The sequence below is a fragment of the Saccopteryx bilineata genome, chromosome 11, assembly GCF_036850765.1.
Source record: "Saccopteryx bilineata isolate mSacBil1 chromosome 11, mSacBil1_pri_phased_curated, whole genome shotgun sequence".
Classification (NCBI taxonomy): domain Eukaryota; kingdom Metazoa; phylum Chordata; class Mammalia; order Chiroptera; family Emballonuridae; genus Saccopteryx; species Saccopteryx bilineata.
Genome location: NC_089500.1, coordinates 10,054,217 through 10,079,791, shown reverse-complemented (window position 1 = coordinate 10,079,791; position 25,575 = coordinate 10,054,217). Strand labels below are relative to the sequence as shown.

Genomic DNA, 25,575 nt, shown 5'->3' with positions numbered 1-25,575 from the left:
TAAAACCTGAGTCGATGTTCACAGAAAGGTGTAGGGTGATGGTCCACTAAAAGAGTTCCCACTTCGGATTTTAACCCTCCCACTCCTTCCCACGTGGCCGATGGGAACAGGACCGAGTCTAGCGGTGCACAGTTCTGACGGCCAGTCCCTTGGTCCCACGCCTCTTACTTCTCCCACACTCATCTGGTCCCCTGCCGCGTGGACTCTGCTACTCGTGAACGAGAAGCAGGAATGACAGTGAGGGACGGGAAGCGGCCTGCCCAGAAGCATGCCCAAAGGGCGGAAGGCGTGGAGGCAGGGGACCAACCCTATGGGCCAGGGCTGCAAGGCGATCAGAGGGAAGAGTGCAGACCCTCACTGATGACCCGCAAAACAGAAACAAAACTTCAAGGTGCTGGCAGAGCGCCAGGGTCCTCGAGGGGGCTGGGAACACAGCTGTGTGGCAGGTGAGCACTCCGGGGAACGTGGCCCTCCAGGTGGCTCCAGCCAGAACTCCAGCTTCTCCCTCTCAATCTCAAATCCACAAACACCGGGAGGCAATCAGTGTGACCACTCATGCGCTCCCAGAAGAGCCCACGCTAAGGTGGGCCAGGGGCTGCCGGGCAGCAAGAAGAACGCAGAAGGAAGAGAAGAATGAGTGTCTGTCCTGCAACAATTGCTGCATCTGCAGAGGAGCAATAAGACAGCAACAGCAGCTACTGGCAATTGAACACAAGACATTTCTCCCATTGTCGCATTTGATCCTCTTGGTAACCCTAGGCTCTAGACGCTAATAAACCGTTTAAACTTTTCGTCCAAGATTATAGAACCTGACAGACAGGGGTGAAGCCAAGGTGAAAAGTGAGCTTGGTCTGACTCCAGACTCTGTTTCCCAAGCTCTTCTAACTAAGGATTCCCTCAGAAGCAACTTCACACGCACACCCCTGCACGATTCCCTCGGACACAACTTCACACGCACACCCCTGCACGATTCCCTCGGAAGCAACTTCACACGCACACCCCTGCACGATTCCCTCAGACACAACTTCACACACACACCCCTGCATGGGGAGGAGGGTTTCTAGTCTAGGTGTGAGGGCAGGCCCCTCACACTATGATTCAAACCCCACAGGCTGTAAGAGAAAAAAGCTGATAAATGCGATTACATGAAAATAAAAAATATTCTGGCTAGTGGGGGAGGGAGAGAAGCTATAAACAAAGACAAATGACAAAGCCAAGAACTATTTGGAACATAAATCACAGACCAAAAAAAGCTAATTTCATTAATACATAAGGAATGTCTATAAATCAATAAGAAAAGATCCCACAAAGCCAAACGAACCATCCACTAATATAAAACAGAATCAGAATAGTTCACAAACACATAAAAAGATGCTGAACTTGACTCATTTAAGAGAAAGGAGGCTGAATGTATTAGGATCAGTAAATATCGGAATGTCTTCTTAAAACGCACTGGTGAGGGCACGAGAACAGAGGCATTCCCATAAATCACTAATGAGAAAATAAATGGATATATCCGCTCTGAAGACAATATGGCACTATCCATCAAAATTATAAATGTACTTACCCTCTGACCCCAAATTCCAATTCCAGGAATTTATCCTGCTGATAAAAACTCATGCGTGTGTAAAACGCTGCCCATAGGAAACCCATCTTTGTAGCCACGTTTGTGCTAGCCAAAGCTGGGGAACAATCTAAATGCCCAATGATAGGAGACTGATGAAATAAATTATGGCATCTCTCTTGAGAATGGCCTATTATGATTTAGCCAAAGGGAAGAGGAAGCTCTTCATGTATGCATAAGGAACAGCCATCTTCTGTTTCTCCTCTTGCACTTCCTCGCTGCCGTTTCTTAACTCACAACCTCATCATTTCTTCCTGAGATGCTGCAACAAGCAAACAAATGCAAATAGAGGAGGGCAAGCAGAATATACTATCACAGATGTAAAATCCATGCTGTAGTGTTTACCTGTATGCCTAGATGTAGCCCCTGGAAAGACACACAAAAGGTGGGTGGCCGAAGTTGCTACCAGGGAGAAGTGGGTGAGATGTAAGCTTAGGAGAAGACTTCCTAACCTTGGGTCTTCTGAATTTAATAATATGTGCTTTTATTATATAATATGTACATAATACACAATAATATGTGTACATAGTATATATGTGTGTATATAATTTACTTTTAATGTGTCACATATATACACACATACACAAACGTCTATGTATCAATATGTGCCACCTACAAATTACATATATACACACATATATAGGTACAGATATATGCCCCATACAAATAAAAATCAAGGTGTCAAACAGTGGTCAAAGCTTCTTCTCTCCCAGCCTTGCAGCCAGCAGGCCAGTGAGAGAAGCTACAAAACAGCATCCAGCACCCACCCCCAAAACCAGCCCAGATGAGGGGTTAGGACATTGGATCCAGAGGGGGCTCCCCTACTCACAGCTGTATGACCTTGGGCAAGGCACTGCACCACTCAAAGTCTCGGTCTCCTCACCCCTAAAATGGAGATAATAATCCTTCCCTCCTGCTGAGGTTTCAGGAGTAAATAAATGAAATATATATGTAAAGCCCTTAGGCCAGTGCCTGGCATTCAGTAAAAATATACAAGTGTTTATTAAATTAAGTTTACTTGGTTGGTTGGAGATGATGTCTCTGAAAGGTGCCATGTATGCCGAGATCAGAAAGATCAGCAGAAATTAGACAAGGAAAAGGGAAGCGGAGGAAAGCAGAATGTGCCACTTAGAAAGAATGGCATGTGCAAAGGTCTAGGGGTAGGAAATGCACTGGTGTCTCCAAGGACACAGGTGTAGCCTATGAGGATGGGACAGTGAGAGTCATGGCTAAAGGAGTAAGTATGGGCCAGTCAGGACAGTTTTCTCCATGGTGGGACAGGCTGCAAATGAAGTATTTCAGGCAGGGGAATTCCATGATTGAACAGGCTTTCTTAGAAAGAGTTCTTTGGTTACTGTCTGGAAGTCAGTTGGAGAGAGGCAAAAACTGAGAGGCAGAGAGGCCACCTGGAGATTGTTGCAGCATCTCAGGAAGAAATGATGAGGTTGTGAGCTAAGAAACAGCAGCAAGAAAGTACAAGAGGAGAAACTCGAAGGGGCTTGTTGATGGGAAGGGGGTGGGAGTGGGGTAATTCCCACAGTGATTGTCACCGGAAAGGGGACGGGGCCTGGAAAGGGTCTGCCTAAGGCTGGTGGTAGTGTGTGGGTTCTTGACTTTATGCGGGAAAGATTTCACAGCCCGAGTCCAGCTGATTTTGAGAGTCTGTTTATTAAAGCTGGGCACAGCAAAAGCAGGAAGAGCCCAGGATAGAAGCAACGGATTAGAGCCCAAGTGGGGCTGCCCTGGCTCACTGGGAAGTCTGAGAAAAAGAGACCTTGGGGCAGGTTCAGGGGGTCAGCCCAGGACAAGCTACCATTGCCCACTACTCCCCTGGTTGCAAGTCTTGTGGGGTCCCACAGAGTCTAGCAGATGCACGCCTTGGGGGAAGAAAGGGGAAGGGAAAGGTGTGGGCATGCTCCCAGGAGAAAGAGCACTGGTCAGGGTTTGTAAAGGCTGGGAGTTTAGGGGAGACCTCAATTGAATATTCATCAGCTTTTCCAGGTGAGCTTTTCAGGCTCACAGTTTCCAATGACGGGTCTGCGCCAGGGCAGGTCTAGCTACATGACCAGGATATGGCAGAGGAGGAAAGGCCACCCTGGGGGGAAGGAGGTCCAGCACCAGTTTTGCCTGTTGCTAGGCACCCAAGGCTTTCCACCCTGGTGACTCTCTGTATCTGGCTGGAAAGTGCTCGGCCAGTTTGTTCAGTTCTCTCAGTTTCCTCATTCCACGAGCCAGGGAACCTTCCCAGCTTCTTATTAACCTGCACCCTTAGGACTTGGTCAGCTTGGAGGCCTGTGATGCCACTCAATGAGATAAGGGGGGTCAGACACAGGAGCTGGCCAGGGAGGACGTAGACGGCAGGTCAAGCCCCTGACTGGCTGCGGTCCAAGTGTCTCATAGGTAATGCGCAGTTAGCTATAGGCGTCGGAATCTCAGATGAAGAACTGGCATTGGGGATCCAGTTTGGGGAAGTATCAGACGAATTTTTAACACTCTGGACCGTGGCTAAGACAGTGTGCATGAAATGGCAATGGTCCCTTTGATCTAAGTAAGAGTCTGAGAAGATACACCTCCTGTGATGCAGGTAAGACTGGTGCTCCCTTCCTCCCTCCCTCTCCTCTTCTCTCCTTCTCTTTCTCCCTTCTTACTTCCATTTCTCTCTCTTTTTCTTTCTTCCCCCCTGCCTTCCTTCCTTCCTAAAAACATAAGAGGTTTCCTTAAATGTCTCACATAAAACAACTTATTTAGGACCAGTCCCAGCTTATCGGTGGTGACACCATTATTGTTTTCCAATATTCCTGCTGTGAACCCTGAGGACTAAGAAGGGTTCCTGGTAGCTAACGAGACTAAAATCAAAACAAAAGAGACAAAACAAAAAGCAGAGCCCAGCAGCCATTTCTGTACAGGGGCCTCTCATGCAAACTGTCCTTGTGCAGAGCAGCCTCTGTGCGGACCCGCCTGGGCACTGAGAGGCCTGCCTGCACCATGCTCCAGCCATCTGGGCCAGCCCTTTTTAAAGGGGTTCCTGGAGTCCTATTTCAACTCATGGGACCCAAGCTCTTCCCATCCAATCAGAGCTGTGCAGCTCCAACCAATTGGAGAGGTTCCATTCTGACCAATCAGGGATTGGGGGTGGGGACTTCTGTCTATATACACCAGCTCCCCACAAGTTCTGGGAGCAGAGCTTCCACCAAAGACTGAAGACTGTTTTCCTGTCAGGTCTGAGCAGACCAGAGTGGGGCTGCCCAGATGAAGAGGGGCCTGGCCCGAGGCAGCCTCAAAACCATGCTATTTTCACAGCCATGCTGTTTGACCACTGAGCTGTTTCCACTGAATAAAGTTTCCTTCCTCACCACACCCCAAATTGGGAATTCCTGTTGGCGTCTGAATTGGCGTCAACAACCATCAGTTGACACTGCCTTCCTTTTGCTCCTCCCCACATAGCAGAAGTCATGAGAAAGTTGTCACCATCTTGTAGATCCAGCTCCATCCCATAGGGAGGAGAATCCCTGAAAACCTCATCTTCCCTTGTATCTGTCTCGACAGGTGTACTGTCTAGACCAGGGGTCCCCAAACTATGACCCGCGGGCTGCATGCGGTCCCCTGAGGCCATTTATCCGCCCCCGCCGCACTTCCGGAAGGGGCACCTCTTTCATTGGTGGTCAGTGAGAGGAGCATAGTTCCCATTGAAATACCGGTCAGTTTGTTGATTTAAATTTACTTGTTCTTTATTTTAAATATTGTATTTGTTCCCGTTTTGTTTTTTTACTTTAAAATAAGATATGTGCAGTATGCATAGGGATTTGTTCATAGTTTTTTTTTCTAGTCCGGCCCTTCAACGGTCTGAGGGACAGTGAACTGGCCCCTGTGTAAAAGGTTTGGGAACTCCTGGTCTAGACGCTTCTTAGAAAGGGTGGTCTGTGGTTCTCTCCTGCTGAGGGTCTTCAGCAAAACCTCCCTCCCTCCTAAGAGTCCACCTACCAAGGGCTTTACCAAGGGACATTAGAACTTACTTCTCAAAGAGCATACATTTTTCCAGTTAAAAAGTTTAAGCAAGATTTCTGGAACAATTTAGCCAGGTGAAGTCTAAGGCCAGTTTTCAAGAGTGCCAGTTTTGTTAACTCTCAAAAATGATCTTAAACTCTCACTTTCAGTCTCCTGATCTATAAAACTGGGATTCACTGCAGGGTCACCTCGAATCTCCTGCCGGCTCTCAAGTTTTATGAGTCTAGATTTGAGAGGAGATTGGAATTGGTTTCATGACAGAAATCTTTCAACAATTCAGAATGGCCATTAAACATTCAAGGCAACTTCATTTTTGAGGGCTGTTTGATTTCCTGCCTGGGCAACAGACATAGTTCCATTCATTATTCATCAAGTGTGTGCAGTGGCCAGTGTGTTTGTCCCAAAGGGAAATCCCTACAAAGACAGTGCAGCAGGTGCTCAGTTTTCAAATTTCATACTTTCCCAAAGAAGTCATCTCTGTTCATGGCCTGAGGAATCCACTGCTGGGACCCTCAGGGAAAGAAAAAAAAAGTGGCATTCCCACCATGGAATTATTCTTCAATCTGTACCCACATAAACGATCAGCCTGCTTTTTTCAAATCGAAAATAGGAAGTTCAATCTACCAAGAAATGGACACTATCTTTTCCTATTTGTACAGATGTATGTGACTTGTGTGAGAGCAAGGAAAAAATATAGACCAGGAGACCAAACGCTAATAACAGACTCCCGACTTCCCTCTCTGACAGAGGCCATGGGGTCATGCAGATGAATTCAGTTATGATAGCAAGGCAACTGCCATCAAAAACTATCATGAGCTCAGCACAAAGAAAAAAATCAAGGAGGGGTGGCCATTTTTTATCTAAAAAAGAAACCCTATTTTTTTTTATTATGTCTTTCAAAATGTGATTTTTTTTCCCTAGAATCTGTGTACTTTTAGTAAAAAGCAACATATGTCAGAGCTTAATTGACTTAAAATATTGTATCTTACAAGATATCATGTAATGCACCCTTACAAATCGAAGCCGGATTAGATTAGTTTGAAATACATTATTCTTAAAAATTTCAGCCAAAATCGGATTTCAGCAATATGCTTTTGGTAATTACATAAAGGAGAATATTAGGTACCTTCTAACACTGATAGCATGTTTACTGTTAATAATACAGCAATATGGAAATTAGATATCTAATTTACTAGAAACCAGATAGCATTTACTGGTGTTTGGAGAGGGTGGGGCAGGGGGGAAGCAAAAATAGGCTTCCATATTTAAAATTTGTATAGATATATATTTATCTTTCTCTTCAAATTTTTCTTTATACCCAACAGCACTCAAAATAAGGGAAAGGATAAATTAAACCAGATAGCTATTTTACCTGTTACTTTCACAAAGGTTAAAAAAAAAAGGCTGATGACTATTCACACTAGTGACTGCAAAGGGCAATTTGACAGAGTCAATCACAATGACAGGAACACTCACTCAGGGTGGCAGCAATTTCATTGCGAGAGTTTCTTTCCTATTGCTGCACAAAATAAAACAACACAAAGCAATTCCCTGCATCACTGTCTGTCCCGGAAAATATTAGAGACAGCCTGCACGTCTATCAGTAAGGGACTAGTTCATAAGCCTTAGTACTTTAATACAGTGTAGCCTTAAGAAAGAAAGAGGAAGCCAGCTCTTCACATTGATGTGCCTCCCTCTGTATAAAAAAAAAAGGAGGGAATGAATATATACAGATATGCACACTTACACATATGTATATATATACATGTATAGTGTGTGTGTGTATACATACATATATATATAAACACATTTTGAATTTTGAGCCCTGTGAACATGTTACCTGTTGAGAAATAAATTATCAAATGCAATGCTTATACTACATAAACATATACCGATATATACATGTTGAATTTTGAGTCTTGTGAACATGCAACCCATTGAGAAACTAACAACTGAAATTTTTAAGAATAATGTATTTCAAACTAATCTAATCCGGCTTTGATTTGTAAGGGTGCATTACATGATATCTTGTAAATAATAATAGATTGTTCACTGCAAAGCAATAAATACACACTTATATGTGTCGCTGCTTAACAAGGACTTAAGGACCACATTTTTTAAACACCCAAACATTGAGGCCAAGTTCGGTTTTTAAAAGAGCCATACGATTAAAGCTACAAAGAATAAAAATGAGGTGCTCTTTCTCTTTCCATTCTTATAAAATAATAAATGACATATAACAGTTTGGAGGAAAACCAATTAAAGGGACATAAATCATCATTAACCCTTCCCCAGATGAATGACAGAGAGACACATGTTCTAATTAACACTGAGCAGCACGGTGTTAAGAGCAGTTTGTAATGGAAATGAACAGATGGCAAACAAGCATATGAGGTATTGGGACGCAAGAAAGAAAACTTGATATGACACTGAAAACTTCAAGCCACCAGGAGAAATTGTACCTGAGTGAAAATCTCTCTAAAAATAAGGATGTGCTCCCCTATCCCACTCTCTCTAGTTGTTAGGCACATCTGGTTTTGCTGCTGGATTCGGTCTCCGTGAGGCAAAAGATACCCCACTCTGACATATGAAAACACTCCCACACACCAACCAGCCAGCCACCTTTTTACAACAGAAAGATTTCCTATCTCCAGGCCATGAATGGCTAAGTTATTTCAAACCAATCTAGCATTGCAGTTCAACAAAAGGTTCTGGACACCATTTTGGAGTTTGATGTAACAAGACGTGACCTGGAGGTTTATGCATTAACAACCAGCCCTTTTCTTTCCTTTGAAACAGATTTATGACAGAAGGCAGAGAGAGAGACAGACAGAGAGAGAGAGAGAGAGACAGAGACAGAGAGAGAGACAAAGATCCCTGGGTTGAAGAAACCCTCCTGGGGCCCATAGAGCAAGGACTAACGAGGTCACGCCTCCAACTTCTCTTTGCTTAAGTGCAGAAGGAAGGCATCCTCTCCTCCTGTTTTCAACTTCATCTCAGCCTTAGACTTGCATCTGGGAAACGAGGATGCCACAAGCAGTGGCAGTTTCGTGAGCTGAAGACTAGGCAAAGGACCCAGTGACCGACTCCACGTGGGAAACATCAGTGGAGCTGACAGATACTATTTCTCTCTGTCCCCACTGACACAGGCTTGGGGGGGGGGGTGGACTGCACATTGCAGGCAGGATGCTCTCCCAAAGGCGTGATGCAACCCTGAAAAGTAAATCTGTTCACGATCCAAAACCAGAATCTGGTTTCTGCGAATTCAGAAGGACAGACGCCAGTGGCCAACACACTGTCATTACAGAAAGTACATTGCATTTACACATATTTAACGATGACCGACACTTCATTGTCTTCTGTCTTACTTGCATATCATACTTTAAATGTACATACTGCAGTGGACAACAGTTAGATTAAAAAAAGATAAGACTTTGAGGAAATATCAGATACAGTTATTGCTCTCCATGCAAAAAGCAAAAAGGGTTTTTTTTTCTGTATGTGTGATTGGTTTGGGAACTCCAAATAACCGACCTAAAGAAAACAGGCAGATAGTGGGCTAATCAGATTATTCTTAGCTATATCAACAACACTGAAGGCTAAGAATTGTTAAGTACAAACAGTTCGTGCCATCTGAAATTCTTGACCTAAACCGACACTTTAATTCATGTTTTTGAGAAGAACAGACATATCATATACATATCTATACATACACAGCAGATATAGGCAGACATTTTATACAAAGCAGACAGTTCCCGCTGAACTATCATTTGAAGTACGTATTGGGATTCAAACTCAATTCCATTCTCTGTCTGAGACAACAGGCTCCTCTGGCTACAGAGGATATTTTTAAATATAAAAACTAATTACCCTATCTCACTGCCTATAAATTCAATTTCTATTTCTGAGGCTGCTCTGTTGTACGTCTCTTGGTAGCCCCATAGCCTGATGGCTTGTTTACAACCTAGTCTCAAATCACAGGAAAGACAAGGGTCAAATGAAAATACGCTTGCTAACCTTTTTGGGGGTTCTGGTGATGCAGCAACGTTTCCATAGTGTTAATCGATATATATAAAATCAAGTCCCTTTTCCATGAAAGGGTAGTCCCTTTTATGTGGCAGATTAGATAGATAAAACATAGAGACCCACTATTGGATGCATAAGGAATGAGGCTAATGTCGCTGTCAGAATGGTTTCTCTTGGTTAGATTTTCCCACAAAACCAACCCACCAATGCACGTGGAGAATGCACCATGCAAACAAACATTGCCAACCAGAGTCCGGGTTCTGTGTGGCATCAACCCTACTAAGAACGTCCAAGGCCATGCTCATTCGTGACAGAGTAGAGGTCCAATGAACAGCAAACACTCTCCCTCCTGAACCCTACCAACTCCTTAAAATGAGGGTCCTTCAAAAACACGTCAAGAAAAGCAGATGAACAACTACAATTTACGCTTACCAGCGGGGCTGGTGGAGGTCAAAAGCAAACCAATGATAAAGAATTAAAACAGCGTGTGATTATACATATATATAAAATCCTTCCTGTCTTTTCTGTTCTCTCAGTGTCGGGTACATGAGCCCAACTGAAGGACTGCAGAAAGGTCCTCGTCAAAAAGCTGCCCTTAGATTCTTAGCAAAACCACCAATTAGCTGTTCAACCACTGGCCATCTCTCTAATCCTTTAGACCGTACTTTTCTTATCTGTGAAATGAGGGTGTGAAACAAGATGACTCTGAGGTCCCTTTCAGCTCTGGCTGTCCATGGTTTATGATCAAAGGCTGTGGCCACCGCCTAATTCTGACCACCTTCCCCCTTGGTCCCCCCCAAAGCTTCGCCTGGCTCACTCCTCCGAAACTCCACCCACACACATGGGGTGCTCTGGGCCAGCAGTCCAGGCTGTGGACAAAGACAAGACCTTTTTCCAGACCTTCCTGATCAAGACGCTTTCTGTTCCTTCATTCTGTAAGCGTCTCAGATCAGGTGCACAGTAAAAAGGAGATGAGGATGGCCTGGGCCACCGAGGGGGTGCACCTCCAAAAGGAAGAGCACAGGGAGGAGGAAAAGGCCGTGTTTGGAGACTCTCTGACTTCCTTACTCCAGATGGGACCTAGAAGCCATTGCATCTGGTCCTTCCTCAGCCCTATCTTCCCATCTCCCCCAGGCTTGGGAAAGATGGGACGGGATTTCCTTTGCCTTCTGACTCAAGCAAAATTTGGACTATTCCTTCAATGCCTAGGATTTCACACCCCGACTTCTGAGATCCTGGTAGACCTTGATCAAGGCCCATCGGCCATGGGAACTGACCTTTTGTGAAGGTATTTGAAATAACACTTTCCCACACTGGAAAGGTCAATATTTGAATTATTCCCACCCTTAGTTTTTTTTTTGTTTGTTTTTGTTTTTTCATTTTTCTGAAGCTGGAAACAGGGAGAGACAGTCAGACAGACTCCCGCATGCGCCCGACCGGGATCCACCCGGCACGCCCACCAGGGGCGACGCTCTGCCCACCAGGGGGCGATGCTCTGCCCATCCTGGGCGTCGCCATGTTGCGACCAGAGCCACTCTAGCGCCTGAGGCAGAGGCCACAGAGCCATCCCCAGCGCCCGGGCCATCTTTGCTCCAATGGAGCCTTGGCTGCGGGAGGGGAAGAGAGAGACAGAGAGGAAAGCGCGGCGGAGGGGTGGAGAAGCAAATGGGCGCTTCTCCTGTGTGCCCTGGCCGGGAATCGAACCCGGGTCCTCCGCACGCTAGGCCGACGCTCTACCGCTGAGCCAACCGGCCAGGGCCCCACCCTTAGTTTTGAAGCAATAAAGTGTTCTTCAACCCGAGGCATATCAGCAAAGGCACTGGGTGTGAGGCCAGCCTCAGGCCCCACCTTCATACAAAGGAAGAAATGTTCTGGCACCTGGCTGAATCCAGGTTATCTGTCCACCTGTCTGATGAATAGAAATAAAAGTTTAATTACTGATATTTAAAAAAAAAAAAAAAAATTCCAAGCCCGGCTACACCCACGAGGTACAGAACGCTGTCCAGCTATAATGACATTCGGGGATGCAACCCTTCGGTCACCAGCACACTCAAGAACAGACATAGTCTGCCTTCCTAGTTCCATGTGGGCTCTCTGGGGAAGCAATTATTTGGCTACTATGGTGTACACAGGCACTACCTCGCTCCAGTGTCCTTTGATATTCAAAAACCTGGAAATAATGTTTGATGGCCTAAGTTGCGGGTGAACTGAAAACCACAGAGTTGCTGAGGTTGTGTTACATGATGTTAGATTTTGTTAAAACCCACACAACATCAATGATATCAGCTTCCACTCCTGCCACACCTTCTCCCACGCACAGCAAGGAGCCAGCAACACTACCCTTACCATCCCCCACCTCTGACAACCATGGACCCATCGGGAGCCACGGGATGGCAGGGAGTTTGGACCTGTCTTTCTATTCCGGTGCTGAGCAGGCTCTAGCCTGAGAGCTGTCTCTTAAACACACTTTGAGAGTGCCCGGAGTCCCAGGACTAAAGGACTCTCATTGTTGTTGGAAAATAAAGGATTTGCTTAAGTAGTTTCATGTGTAAACAGCCCAGCTCGGAGTAGCGTGCCCACTCCATTATGTGTCATTTTCTCTTTTATTGTTTGCAGTTTCCAGTTTAGGCTTTATCCAATTATCCATCTATTGTCTGGCAGGCCCGCGCGGGCATTCGAGTTACAGGAAATGCTTCTGTGATCGCAGGCCCAGAGCAAACCCCGGAGCAGATGGCGCCACCAACCGCCACGAGGGTGGGTGTGTGCCAGAGGCCTGGGCTCCGAGGGAGAAGCTGCCTGGCGAAACCGCCCAGAGTGAAGTTCAACTACAAAGCTCCTCAGGACCGCGGTGCACGGACCTGTTATTTACTGTAGGAAGGGGAGTGAAAGCGAGATGAGGGGTGTGTGTAAGGGTGGGGGAGGGACGCTGTTGAAACCTGCCTGGGTGACAACAGACTATACCTGCTCTTGTAAAGGGTTTGAGGCACAAAGGGCACCATGGGGGTGCCATGCTGCAGGGCACAGCAAGGCTCTGCTGAGATGCTCACAGAGGCCCTCTGAGGGGGGCCTTATATTTTAAATTCTCCCGCTCTGGGGCAGACAGATGGACGGACACCTAGGTGGGGAAGACTGAGTTCAGCTCAGTTCTGCAGATCTCTCTGGGGAACGATCTGGCTGGGAAACACAGAAACCTCAGTCTCCGTTTATGGTCAGGAGATGCTGACATCCGAAGTCAGATCCTTCGCTTCCCTGCTCATGACTGCCCCCGGGCTCCCCATCACACAGAAAACAAACTCCAGACCCTTAGCAGGAGCCCAACGGGCCCCACCGAATTCTCTGTGGGAACAGGACTGCCCCAGGGGCGGCTGGGAGAACCGCGGGATCCATGTCACGTGGTAACTGGGGGTCATTAGTGGCATTTAGAGCGTAGACAACCTGAAATGCATAGGATGGTCCAGCACAACCAAGAGATGTCCCATGACCCCCATGACTGTCCAAAGCCCACCAGACATTCCTTCAGGTGAAAAAAACTAACGTCATGTATAGCTCAACATAAAGTGTTTTCCCCGTGATTCTCAACAACGCCGCCTTTTTAGAAACGCAATGGGAATGATGTGCTCTGTTCTGTGCAGTACATTGCCAAGAAGCATTCACCTCTTCAGAACTATACTGCTCGCAAAAATGAGAGGATATTTCAAAATGAATAGGAAGCGATAAATAAAGAAGGATTTAATTCTTTAATTAAATAAGAACATCAGAAAAGCAAATGACAAGTCAAAGAAAGTTGTTCAATTATGCAAATGAGATACAAAACTACCTTTCATTTCAGTGGTGAAAATGCACTACACAAAAGGCTAAAAGTACTGGAGTATCTGCACATCCCCTGGTCCCCTAATTTTTGTGAGCAGTGTAGCACATCACCAAAGATGACACTGATGATGGTCACTGAGTCACCAATGTAACACACGTGCAGCCATCTTCCTTCATGGCTTCCATATCTGCAGTGATCCTATCTGGGGGTGTAAAACATGACCTCATACCTCATCGTCATGACTTCCAATTTCAACACTGATATGCTCAAATACTCATAACTTGACTATAACGGACTCTTTTTTTTGTAGTATTTCTTTTCTAGGACGGTTAAGGCATCATACTGATGGTCTGTAATGATGTAGGCAGGTTGGTTGTTATTTCCTACAAATTTCACTCCAGTAGAGAAAAACGAGTGCTACTAAATACCTGTTATAAGAAGCGAGGTTTGGGTCTGGCCAGAGCTACCTCCCTTCACCTGTTTCCCAGCACCTCCCTCTCACCCCAAGCCGCCCCTTGGCGAGTCTGGGAACGGCCCAGCCCCTGCGTGTCTCCCCGACTCCACACGGCCACCCTCCTCATCCCTTTCTGTCCCCTTGACCTCTTTCATCTTTCCACAGACTTGATCACCGCCTCAAATTAATTTTTCCATTAATTTTATTAAATTTATCAGGGAGACACCGGTTAATAGATTATATAAGTTTCAAGTGTACATGTCTATAATGCATCAAATGTATATGGCATGTATGCCCACCACCCAAAGTCAGGTTTCCTTCCATCCCCAAATATGTGACCCCCTCTACCCACTTATACCTCCCCCTACCTCTCTTCCTCTCTAGTAACCACCATACTGTTGTCTGTGTCTGTAAGTTTTTGTTTGTTTTCTCAACATTAAATTTTATATTTAATTGTTTATTGACTTTCTCTGCTACTAGAGTTAAGCTCTAGAAGACCAAGGACTTGTCTGTCCTGTTCCCTGGCACCAGGAAGAGTACCTGACACAAAGAAGGCACTTATTAACATCTGCTGACAAACAGAGGGACAAACAGATAGACAAACTGAAGTTTGATCCTAAAGGGCTCAGCTTCCCCACGAGTCAGCAAGTCTTTCATAGCCACTGCTGAAACACGTGCTCTTTCTTCCACCAATCATGTCTCTCACGCTGCCCCCCCCCCCAGCCTGGTGAACCAGCACTAAGAGGAAAAGGAGCCCATGAAAAGGAGGAGGGTGACCTGTTTTAAATAATCATCTTTTCAGGACAAGTTATTTTTCTGTAACGTGATAAACTGATCCTAAAACAGAAACCCAAAAGGCCAAACACAGCCAGGATATGTCTGAAGAAAAGAAGATGAGGCAAAGAACATATTCTACTGGATGTCAGGATGGCAAGACTTCTAAAGAAGTAAGACATTGTGTCACTTGCATAGGTGGAGGCAAACAGACCAGTGGAATACAATAGACAGCCCAAAATCAGATCCCACGGATACTGAACTTACTTTTGGAAAACTGTAGAGAGCATTAGAAAAAAATATGTCCTCCTCCAGGAAATGGGACTGAGTTGATTGGACATCTATATGGGAAAAAAGAAAACTTTGCCCATTCAGTTCAAAACATGCACATTTATAAGTAAATGCCAGGTGCATTATATAAATGTGAATGGCAAAAGAATAAAATTTTCAGACATTAACATTAGAGGATGTCTTCATAATGTTGGGACAGGAGACGTTTTCAAGCAAGACACAATAAGCACTAACATAAAGGGAGAGAGATAAGGAAGGCTACACTAAAATTCAGAACTTCTTTCTATCAAGATCATGAAAAGGCAAGTTACAGAGGATTTTTACAACTCATATGACTGGTGAAGAGTTCTCTATCCTGGATATACAAGAAGCCTTACAAGTCCAACAGAAAAAGATAGGCAATCTAGTTGAAAAGTGGGCAAGACACTAGCATGGGCATGTCACAAAAGAGGACAATTGTTAAATACGTGAAAAGCAATAGTAATCAATAATTGGTAATGACAGAAATGCACAACAAACAAACAAACAAAAAATCCTTAATGTCACACCACTATAAACACAGCAGAATGGCTAAATTAAAGAGACAAAATTCTAAGTTTAGAGTTTGGTGGTAAGAGTAAATCCATCCAACCATCTTTGGAAAACCGACCGGTTCCATCTACGACAACTGCACTAGTTGGGATGAGCCCAACAGAAATGGGGTATATGCATGCAGTGGAGTATTAGTCAGCTTTAAAAAGGAAGTTCTGATACACACAACAACATGGATAAACCCTTGAAGGCATTCCGCTGAGTGAAAGAAGCCAAACACAAGTATAATTCCACTTACATAAGGTCCCTAGAGTCATCAAATTCACAGAGACAGAAAGTAGAAGGGCAGTGGTCAGGGGCTAGGGAGGGGAGACTGCTGAGTTAGTGTTTAATGAGGAAGGAGTTGCTGTTTGGGAAAATGAAAAAAAAAGTTCTGGAAATGGGTTATTATGATGATTGCACAACAATGGGACTGTTCTTACTGTGATTAACTTGTACATTTAAAATATGGTTAAAATAGTAAAAATTTATGTTGTGTGTGTGTGTATGTGTATCAGAATTTTAAACACCACTTTAAAATAAAAATACATAAATGACAGCAATTGTTATTGTAAGGCACATCCACAAACCAGAGAGGTTTGTTTCAACGCTCGGAAGAGCAAAGGTGGCACCTATCACAGGGATGTGGCTGTCTGTCTGGTCGTTGATAGTTATTGTTTTTAATCACCCTAGCCAATACTCAGTTAACGGTTTCCCTAAGTTATCTCACTTTCCAACCTAACTACCAACAAGGATTTCTAATGATAAAGGGTAAACTCAAATTAGTCCATAGCAGTAACTAAGATGATCAGGTTTACTGTCAATATCATCTGAGTAGTCTATCTGCAGTTTGAGGTAGCCCACAGCTCTCATTAGATAAGATGAGCTTAATGCCGATCAGGTAAATTAAAGATTAGAGTTGATTAAAAGGGCATTAATAGTACCTGACGACTCATTTCACATAGGACTATTCTCCCCAGTCTTTGACATGTGTAATTAGGAGAGTTAAACTACAGGTCACCCCTTTGATGATGTGTAAGATGAAATTCTAATGATCTTTAAACTGAAATTCCAACCCATGAGCTACAGCCAGTAATTCTTTCCCTCGTGTGCCAAAAGGATCAGAATGGACCCTACAATTGTATCAAAAACTGCTTCCAATCTGCAGAAACCCAGATACGCACACAACAGCCTGCCCTGACCTTGGAAAAGGATTGGCCCCAACACCCACGTTAGCCCCTGGTTGAAGCAATAAGAAAGTTGACTTCCTTTCCTTTCCTTTCTCTCCCCTCCCGAAGAAAGGTCCAATTTGGAAAGCATGCGAACAGAACGGCAACCTCCGTCTCGAGGTCAGCTTTACCAAACATCTACATAACATTTCAAGTGTCACGGCAGAAACACGAAGGCGGCATTCCGACCCACTCCATAATCCACTAATGACTTCTGTGAAAGGCACAGAATCTTTGTGATCATCCAGAGCAAGATCATGAATGTCAAAACACAGGCCCTGGCTAACAGAAAAATGCTTAATAAACGGCAGTTAAAAAAAATAGAGTTGAATGTGCACGGTCCGTGGAAGCCGCGTTATCCCATCTCAGCTGCACAGATTTTCGGAGAGCCAAAGATTCCGTTCCATTTCGTAAATTACCGAGCTGCACCAATTCAAAATTTCTTCTGAAACTCAATTCCCAGGCATTTGGCTTTTGTTCCTGGGATTTCCACTGCTTTTAGGGGATCCAGCTTTAATGGGCTCTTTCTGAGAAATCCTCCCTCGGTTCTGAGAAGTACTTTTATTGAACGCTCCATTTAACTTCATTTTGCAATTAATGAAACTTTCAAGACATATTTCTCCCTCCACGTTTTTCTTTTCTTTAATTCTAGTTCTTTTTTTTTCTTTTCTTTTCTTGCCTTTGGGTAATTAGGAGCAGAAAAGTACTCCCACTAGGAACTAAAGGCAATAAATATGACAACAAAAACACCCAATGCCAAAACAAATGTAATCTGCAAAGTTCTGAAAAGCCCATCTCTCTGAATTATTAAAAACATTCCGTGTCACTGCGTAAAGATCTTTGGTCGCTAGCTACCCAATGGGTCACTTTCTGACTTCAGCAAAATGCACCCAACAGCACAGCTTTTCAAAGGCTTTCAGTCTTCCTTGACAAAAATACTTAACCTTTTCCAGTCTGGAGGCTCAGCTCCTGCCCGCCCCATTCAACTAGTTTCATAATAAAACAAACCACAAATTTAGTTGTTTATTTTTTTAGCCTAAAAATGTTTGCGTGGTTAACTGATTGCAAATGTACTGAATCTGGTCTTCTCCTTTATAAGTTTTAAACAAATAATCATCGGGCGAATCAGCCAGGAATGATCTCCCCGCTGGTGAGATATGCATCCCAACCTCAAAACACGACCAACCAAAAAGGATGCCGTGTCCAGAGATCTGGGGTTTCTCCATGTCACTTATCCCTGCATCGTGGAAAATACATTTCAGTCACTTTCCCAGTCACCCAACACACGACCCCAGAATTTCCAGTTCAAGCATATCCCTAGGAAGTCACAGGGCCCCGTTGGTAATGGATAAAACCGTGAGGCTCGGTTCTAGGAAGCAAAGATGCATTCAAATGTGAGAATGAACTGCTCCCCCGGGAGTCTTTACACTTCCTAGTTTTAGGTAGATCAAGAGCACGTTTAAAATAAACTTGGCCTTTGTTTCCTATTCCAATGGAAAATCTGACTTCAGACTCTGCAGCGACAAAAAAAGAAGCCCGACTTTGCTGGGCAACCAGAATCCAGCTTTTGTCACTGTCACCGAAGCAGGCCAACAAAAGGGGTCCCCATGTGCCGCTGAATGCGCGGAAATGTGGTGTTGGCGGCCTTTGCCTGGGAGCACCTGGGGAGCTTTAAAAAATCCCGATTCCTGAGTTCTCCCCTTCACCCCCGGATATTCAGATTTAAATGGTCGGAGATGTGGCCTGGGTATTCAGGCTTTCAAACGTCCCCGTCCCCGGGGTGATGACCACAGACCGAGTTGAGAACCTCGTGCCATTGTCTGTTGGGGCTGGTAGAATAGGAGACCATAGGCTAGACTGCTTATAAACAAAAGAAACGTGTCACAGCTCGGGGGGGGGGGGGTCAAGACCAGGGAGCCCGCAGGTTCGGTGTCTGGGTTCCCAGAGAGCCATGTTCTGTGTCCTCTCATCTTTGGAGCTGCGAGGGGACACTCTGGGATCTGTTCTAAGGGCATTAATCCCCTGCAGGAGGGCTCCACCTTCAGGACCTAATCACCTCCAAATACCATCACCTGGCAGGTCAGGATTGAACGTATGGATTTGGGGCTGGGGAGGGGCACATTGCAGGGGTCCCCAAACTTTTTACACAGAGGGCCAGTTCACTGTCCCTCAGACGGTTGGAGGGCCGCCACATACAGTGCTCCTCTCACTGACCACCAATGAAAGAGGTGCCCCTTCTGGAAGTGCGGCAGGGGGGCCGGATAAATGGCCTCAGGGGGCCTCATGCGGCCCGGGGGCCGTAGTTTGGTTGCTATCATAGCAACCAAAAAGTTGGTCAAGATGCCCCTATTCCATTTCAAGGTAAGAGCCAGTGGGGGCTCCCTGTGGATGGGAATGTGTGAGATGAAGGAAGTCAGAGCCGAGCTGAAGGTACAGGTGCCCCTAGAAAGGCCCAGTGCCCAGCGGTCAGCCATGGCTTCCTCCCCACTAGGAAGCCTGAGAGTCCCCCACACAGGTAACTCGGCAGGAGCCCAAACGTCACACTGATCGCAGTCTCCCCTACTTGGAGACCCCAAAAGTAAATATTCCCAGGATCCGAGAGGTCCCAATGTTGTTCAGAGTCTTCACAAGGTCATTCTCAGGAAGGGGTTCTTGCCAGGAGGTCCTGGGTCAGCTGCTTCAACCGCGGCCTGGGCAGTGCTTGGAGCCCCCACTGCTCAACAGGGACTTTACACAAATTTGTTATTTTGAAATTTTAAATCCAAGAAAGGTGCCTTCAAATCCATGCCTCAAGAGCCCCAAAATTCAGAGCAGAGACCTCTGCTACCCTAGTCCATGGAGCAGCTTAATTTAAAATGGCCTGGGGGCATCTTGATGACATTGTTTGGTTGTGGTATACTTGGGGTTGAGGTGGGGGCGAAATGTGGGTTTTACGTAGAACCATCCTCCCTTGGGCCCACAGGCGTAGGCAGCTCTGGCTCCAGACTAGAGAATCCGGAAGGTCACAGGGCTGGCTCACAGCAGGCTCCACTCCGGCGAGTGCAGATGGCAGGAAAGGGGAAAGGTGTTGCTGGCAAGGGGCTGCTGAGCCTCTCCCAGGAGCAGGGCTGTACGGCGATCAGCGAGCCCTGTAAGAGACACGCCCGCCATTCCTCTCCCCGTCCTTACAGTGGCTGTGACCATGGAGGAACTAATGTCACTTGACTAATATGAACCGAGAGTCTGACACAGTTCTGGGGGGGGGGGGGTGTGACAGAGACCCAAATGAATAATTACAGTACCAAACCTATTGTACTTTATATAAACAGAGAGAGGACGTACACAAAGAAGAAGTTACTTCTAATTGAAGGGGAAACAGTATTTAACAAAGCGGACTTGAACACAGCTGGAGCTTGAGAGGGGGCAGAGGTGGTGGAGAAGGGTCAGGAAGTGGAGGAGAGAGTGGGAAGTGAGCTTGGTGCCAGCCAGGGGGTCCCTGTCCACCAAGTTAGAGTTAGATTTGGCTGACAATCAGGCCCAGACGCACTGATCAACTATCCTACAGCTGACCAATCAGTGGAGGCCATGACCCAGACGGACCACAACCCTAACTCCCTGAGTCACCATGACTAATGATTTTCCCCCTTTATAACCTGCCCATCCTCCGCTCAGACCTATTGGGAGCTAGGTCTTTATTAACTCACCTGTCACCTTACTTTCTTTGCTGAAAAAAAACAAGTTAGGGTTTGGAGAAATTTAGGACTGAGCGGTGGAATGTGAGAGAGGAGGCTGGCAATGGCACAGACTCATGGGAGGAGGGCCAACTTCCTTAGTACCAGCACCGGGCCAGGCACAGCGTCCTTCACGAAATCTTCAGGATAACCCACTGCACAGAGGCCCCTTATTCCCACGGTAGATCTGGGTCTCCTGACTCCCTTTCCCACGTGGAGACCATTCGAGGATAACCCTAGCAGTTCTAATGGAGATGAAGGAATGCAGTCTGGAGGGCACATTCCACAGCGGCTCTCATCCTAAACCTCCTTGGCAAACACCTCTTCCCCCCACTGCTTTTCCCTGGGGTGGCTGTTCTCACCTCTCCCTTTCTTCCTTCTCTCCCACCCCCATAGCTCCAGGGCACCCTCTTACAGCAACTTACAGCTTTTCTGGTTTCCCCATCAATCATTCAAATTAGCAAGACAAAGGGTCCTCTTCAGGAATCGCTCTTAGAAAGCATTAGAAATTCTTTAGGCCAATATTTTATAGTCTTGCCCACTCATACACTAACCAGGAAATGGAAACTCAGAGAAAGTAAGAATTTCTCCAGGTCGAGAACAGGTGTTTGAGGGAGTTATTACCGCACTGAGGAAGAGAAGGGACTGGGAGGGTTGGGAACAGGTGCTCAAAGAGAGGGTGACTAATTACAGGACATTTGAAAAGGGGGCAAAACTTCCATAAATGGAGAAGAATCAGAGGTCGTGGGGGGGGGGGGGCTAGTAACTGTTCTATGTCCTGATTACAGTGGTGGTGAGGGAGGGAGAAATGTAGGTTTTATGCATCTGTCAAAACTCACCACACGCTACACAATAAGTGAGTTTTACTGTATGTCAATTTAAAAATAAATTTCAAAAATAATGACGGAGACTGGCTGAGAGGTTATAGAATAGTCAAGAAGTAATGGGAAGCTGAGTTACAGCAGTAGAGATGTTAAAAGAGAGAGGTAGGGGACCTAGGAGCGAGCAGTTGCTGAGGTGCGAGTCCGACGTGTGGGGGATAGGTGAGGAAGGAACCCAGGACGGTAGACAGCAGATTGTCAGAGCCGGCAAGGATCTCCAGGGAACAGCCAGGAAAGTTCTGTCTCCCAGATGAGAAAACTGAGTTGAAGATGATTTCAGGGTTTGGGTTTTGTCTGGGTGGGTGGTGACATCACCAACCAGACAGAACAGACACGGAACAGCGGGCTCAGGGAGGAAGTTGATGAGTTCACTTTTTGGATATTTTGAATTTGGAACATTTATGTCACCAAGATTTCTTTTTTTAGGTTTCGGGAATTTGAAAACAAAATGGTTAGGTTTTGGCGTGGAAAGCTGTCTCTTTCCCCAAATACGGTTTTCACTGCAGTTATAATAGAGAAAAGAAACTCATGGCTGTCGAGTCCTAGGTGAAGATGGCACATGAGATTAGTCTCAATTTGTGTGCATGTGACCGACAGTCAGCCAAAAAATCACAAATCATGATACCAGTCCAATAAAGATTTCAGGCACATTCTTCATTAACGTGTGTGCCATTAACACTACTATATTTTCATGTAGCAAGTTTGTTCTTCCTTACCCATGACATACTAACCAAACTTAGAAAAACAGTTGCTTCCCATTCGTATTGGTACCAGTATTGTAACTCACTGCTGCTTGGTTTTGCTTTTGTTTGATCACAGATGGCAAATAACCCAAGGAAGATGAGCATCGACGCACTAGTCAACTGACAGCAGCCTAGCCAAGTGTCAGTGCTGCAGACAGGACTAAAATCAAGGAGACGTTTGTCACTCCTTCAGAGCAATTTGCAAAACAATTTGATGGAACAGTCAGGCAGGGGGAAGAAGGAGACTTTTCAACACCCTCACAGCCCCTGGGACATGTAACCAATTTTGAGAGCCAGATCTTCAAAGTTACAAGCCAGCAAGAAGGCATAATGTTCCTGGCTGTAGCGTTTAATCACAGAACAACAAAATAGAAAGTTAATAACATTTAAAAGAAGTGCTTCCTGCTTTTTCAAGAGCCCCCTAGGGTGAAGGCAAAGATGGTGAGTCTTAGGAAGAAGCTATTACGTGAGCGCCTCCAAGCAAAGACCTTTGTTTTACTCAGTGTTGTAGACAATGCACTGAATGCACTGTAGCAGGCTTTCAATATACAGCTGTTGAAAGAATGAATGAAGCTAGGAGAGAAGGGAAAAGTCAAAGCGAAAGATGATAAAGCCTCCTTTCTTCCTTCTTTTCTTCCTTCCTTCCCTCTCTTTCTCCCTGCCTCCTTCCTTCCTTCTTTCTTTTTGAAAATATCATTGAGTGATGACTAGTGCTAGACCGTTTTCAGGCATGGTGGTGGATATACTAACGCAGAAAACACAGCTCTGGGTCTCAACACATTTATAACTCGGAAGGGGAAGGGGAAAAAAGAATAGTAAACATTTGTGTATCAGAGCAATATCAGCGAGCATGTCAGAAAGCCTGGGACGGAGGCACAAGAAAAGGCTGGAAGGGCGGTAGAGGCTCAGAGATCAGGGGGTCACTCCCAATAGGGACACCTTCATTCAGGAGGTCTGAACCTTCAGGAATGAAGAATTCTGTAAAACTCAGATGGAAGCAGAATATTGTGGGGGGATAAAAACCATCTCCAGAGCAGAGAAGACAGGATGGGTCTCAGGAAAAGGAAATCTTGCTAAGGAGTAGCAGGGACCACTGGACTCTGAGCATTCCCAGCCAGAGGAGAACTTGAGCATAGGATCCCTTTGTCTTGTAGGAGAGGATACCCCCCCTTTAACCTGGAAAGAACTTTAATGAAAACTGCTATAAAGCATAAGGTAAACTGGAGTGAGGAGAAAGCAGAGAGGTTAATGACATCACCCAGGCAGGAATCAGTAAGGGGAGGCGGCAGGGAGATTGGCGGGGACTGAGGAATAGTGGGGCTTGGACTCCTGGCACAGGAAGCAAGCAGAAACGGTCCAAGTGCATCCTACGTTTCGAGCCCGGGTGATCAGGAGAATGGTGGTGACGCGAAGACAAACTGTTGAGTCCAGGAAAGGTTCTGGAGGGCTAGTGATGAGTTTAGTCCTGAGAGAACTGTTTAGATCACGGGTTAAACTGGAGCTGCCAACAGGAAATCCAGGTGGAAAGGTGGGCTCATCAGGAAACAGTCTAGAAGCAGGACGGGAGCTGGCAGGAATACCCACTGGAGAATCTGCTGCATAAAGGAGATGCTGCCACTGTAGGGGCAGAGGAGGACCAGAGAGAGAGGGAGAGAGAGAGAGGGAGAGAGAGAGAGGGAGAGAGAGGGAGAGAGAGGGAGAGGGAGAGAGAGGGAGAGAGAGGGAGAGGGGGAGAGAGAGAGAGGGAGAGAGAGAGAGAGAGAGAGGGAGAGAGAGAGAGGGAGAGAGAGGGAGAGAGAGGGAGAGGGAGAGAAAGGGAGAGAGAGGGAGAGGGGGAGAGAGAGAGAGGGAGAGAGAGAGAGAGAGGGAGAGAGAGAGAGGGAGAGAGAGGGAGAGGGAGAGAGAGAGGGAGAGAGAGAGAGAGGGAGAGAGAGAGAGGGAGAGGGAGAGAGGGAGAGGGAGAGAGAGAGAGAGGGAGAGAGAGAGGGAGAGAGAGGGAGAGGGAGAGAGAGGGAGAGGGAGAGAGAGAGAGAGGGAGAGAGAGAGAGAGGGAGAGAGAAGGAGAGGGAGAGAGAGAGAGGGAGAGAGAGAAGGGAGAGAGAGGGAGAGGGAGAGAGAGGGAGAGGGAGAGAGAGGGAGAGGGAGAGAGAGAGGGAGAGAGAGAGAGAGGGAGAGAGAGGGAGAGGGAGAGAGAGAGAGGGAGAGAGAGAGGGAGAGAGGGAGAGGGAGAGAGAGAGAGAGAGAGAGAGAGAGAGAAAGGTCAAGGTAAACAGTAAGTCTTAAAGGACATTATAAAGCCATTTACTCAACGTATCCCCCAGAACACATTTTTCAAAGCAAAAGAGAATTCCTAAAACTGGTTTTTAATTTGAAATAAAGAAAACTCCTCATTCAGAAGGAGGGTAATAGCAGTAATTCTTTTCAACAAAGCTCAACTAAACCTCCACCTCACCTGCCCCCCACTCCTGCCACATTTGGAATTCCACTGGAGAGAAACAGCAAGCAGGAGGGGTTGGAAATGCACCCATTGCTTGGAAGACTCCTCTTTCTCAGGCTTAATCCGTGCTTCCCTCAGCAGGGAGGGAAATAATTGGGGGCTTATACAGGTAGGTACTCCTGTTTGGTAGAAGGCAGTGGAAAGGAACAACCCAGTTCACATAACCTTCAGCCACAAACAGATGCAAAAACAAGGGGAGATATGAACAACTGTGTAGGATGAGTGTTCCTTTCTTACTCCCACCGCCATCCTGCCTGTCTCTTTCCCAGGTCTTTATCAACGCCTCTCAAGAGCCTCTGAGATGTTGATAAAGCGGCTCCTTGTATCTGCCGACTCCTCCACAGAAGAGAGACGCAGTCTGGGGACCGCACCTTCCCACCTCTGCGTGGGACAAAAGCCCGGCTTCTGCCCCCGCTCCCCCCCCGGCACCCACAGCTGTTTTCCACAAAGAGAAAAGAACCCCACCGACTCAGCTGCCTCTTTGAAGGTAGCTATCCTTTTCCTGTGGCCTAATTTAGCTGCAGATTGAGAAGCGCCAAAAAAGCAAAAAGTGGATAAGGTTTTCGAAAGAGTTACTTTTAGTCAAGATGAAGCTGGTTTGGTGCCAAGGTCAAATGCTCGAGGTGTGGATGCTTTGGTTTCCGTTCCTTTTTTATTTGTGGGAGGAATCTCTAAATGATTCCCAACATGTATTATTACATGACTATATATATATTCTACATTTTAAAAAAAAGTCAACACCCTGCTTATCAAAGACTCACGAGACAGTGTTGATGGGGACGGGCCCTATCTGGACCACTGCTGCCTCCTACAGCCGGGTGCTCCTTAATAGATCATTGCTCACATGGGAACCAAGACTCATCCAGGGGCCCCAGTCCTGCGCAGGAACATCACTGACAGACAGTCACACACACAGAGCTCCCACCCTCCTGGCGATTGCAATGTAAACCAAGGAGGCTG

The 25,575-nt window shown here is 46.0% G+C and overlaps 1 protein-coding gene across 4 annotated transcripts in view; it reads right to left on the bottom strand.

The window, feature by feature from the left end:
• The window catches only part of BCL2 (BCL2 apoptosis regulator), a 186,382-nt gene that overhangs the window by 134,397 nt on the left and 26,410 nt on the right, over positions 1-25,575 (bottom strand). Inside the window, exons 3-4 of one of the 4 annotated variants that reach the window (XR_010727549.1) lie at positions 20,468-23,735; positions 19,320-19,912 (exon numbers count right to left, since the gene is read on the bottom strand). The exons of 2 other annotated variants lie outside the window; for them this stretch is intronic. Coding sequence is in view for 1 of the 2 variants with exons in the window: in XM_066247552.1 (XP_066103649.1) it covers positions 23,388-23,735 (348 nt within the window). In the remaining variant the exon portion in view is untranslated. Of the gene's footprint in view, positions 1-19,319; positions 23,736-25,575 lie in introns of those variants that run through there. One more of the 4 variants, XM_066247552.1, reaches the window with a different exon arrangement.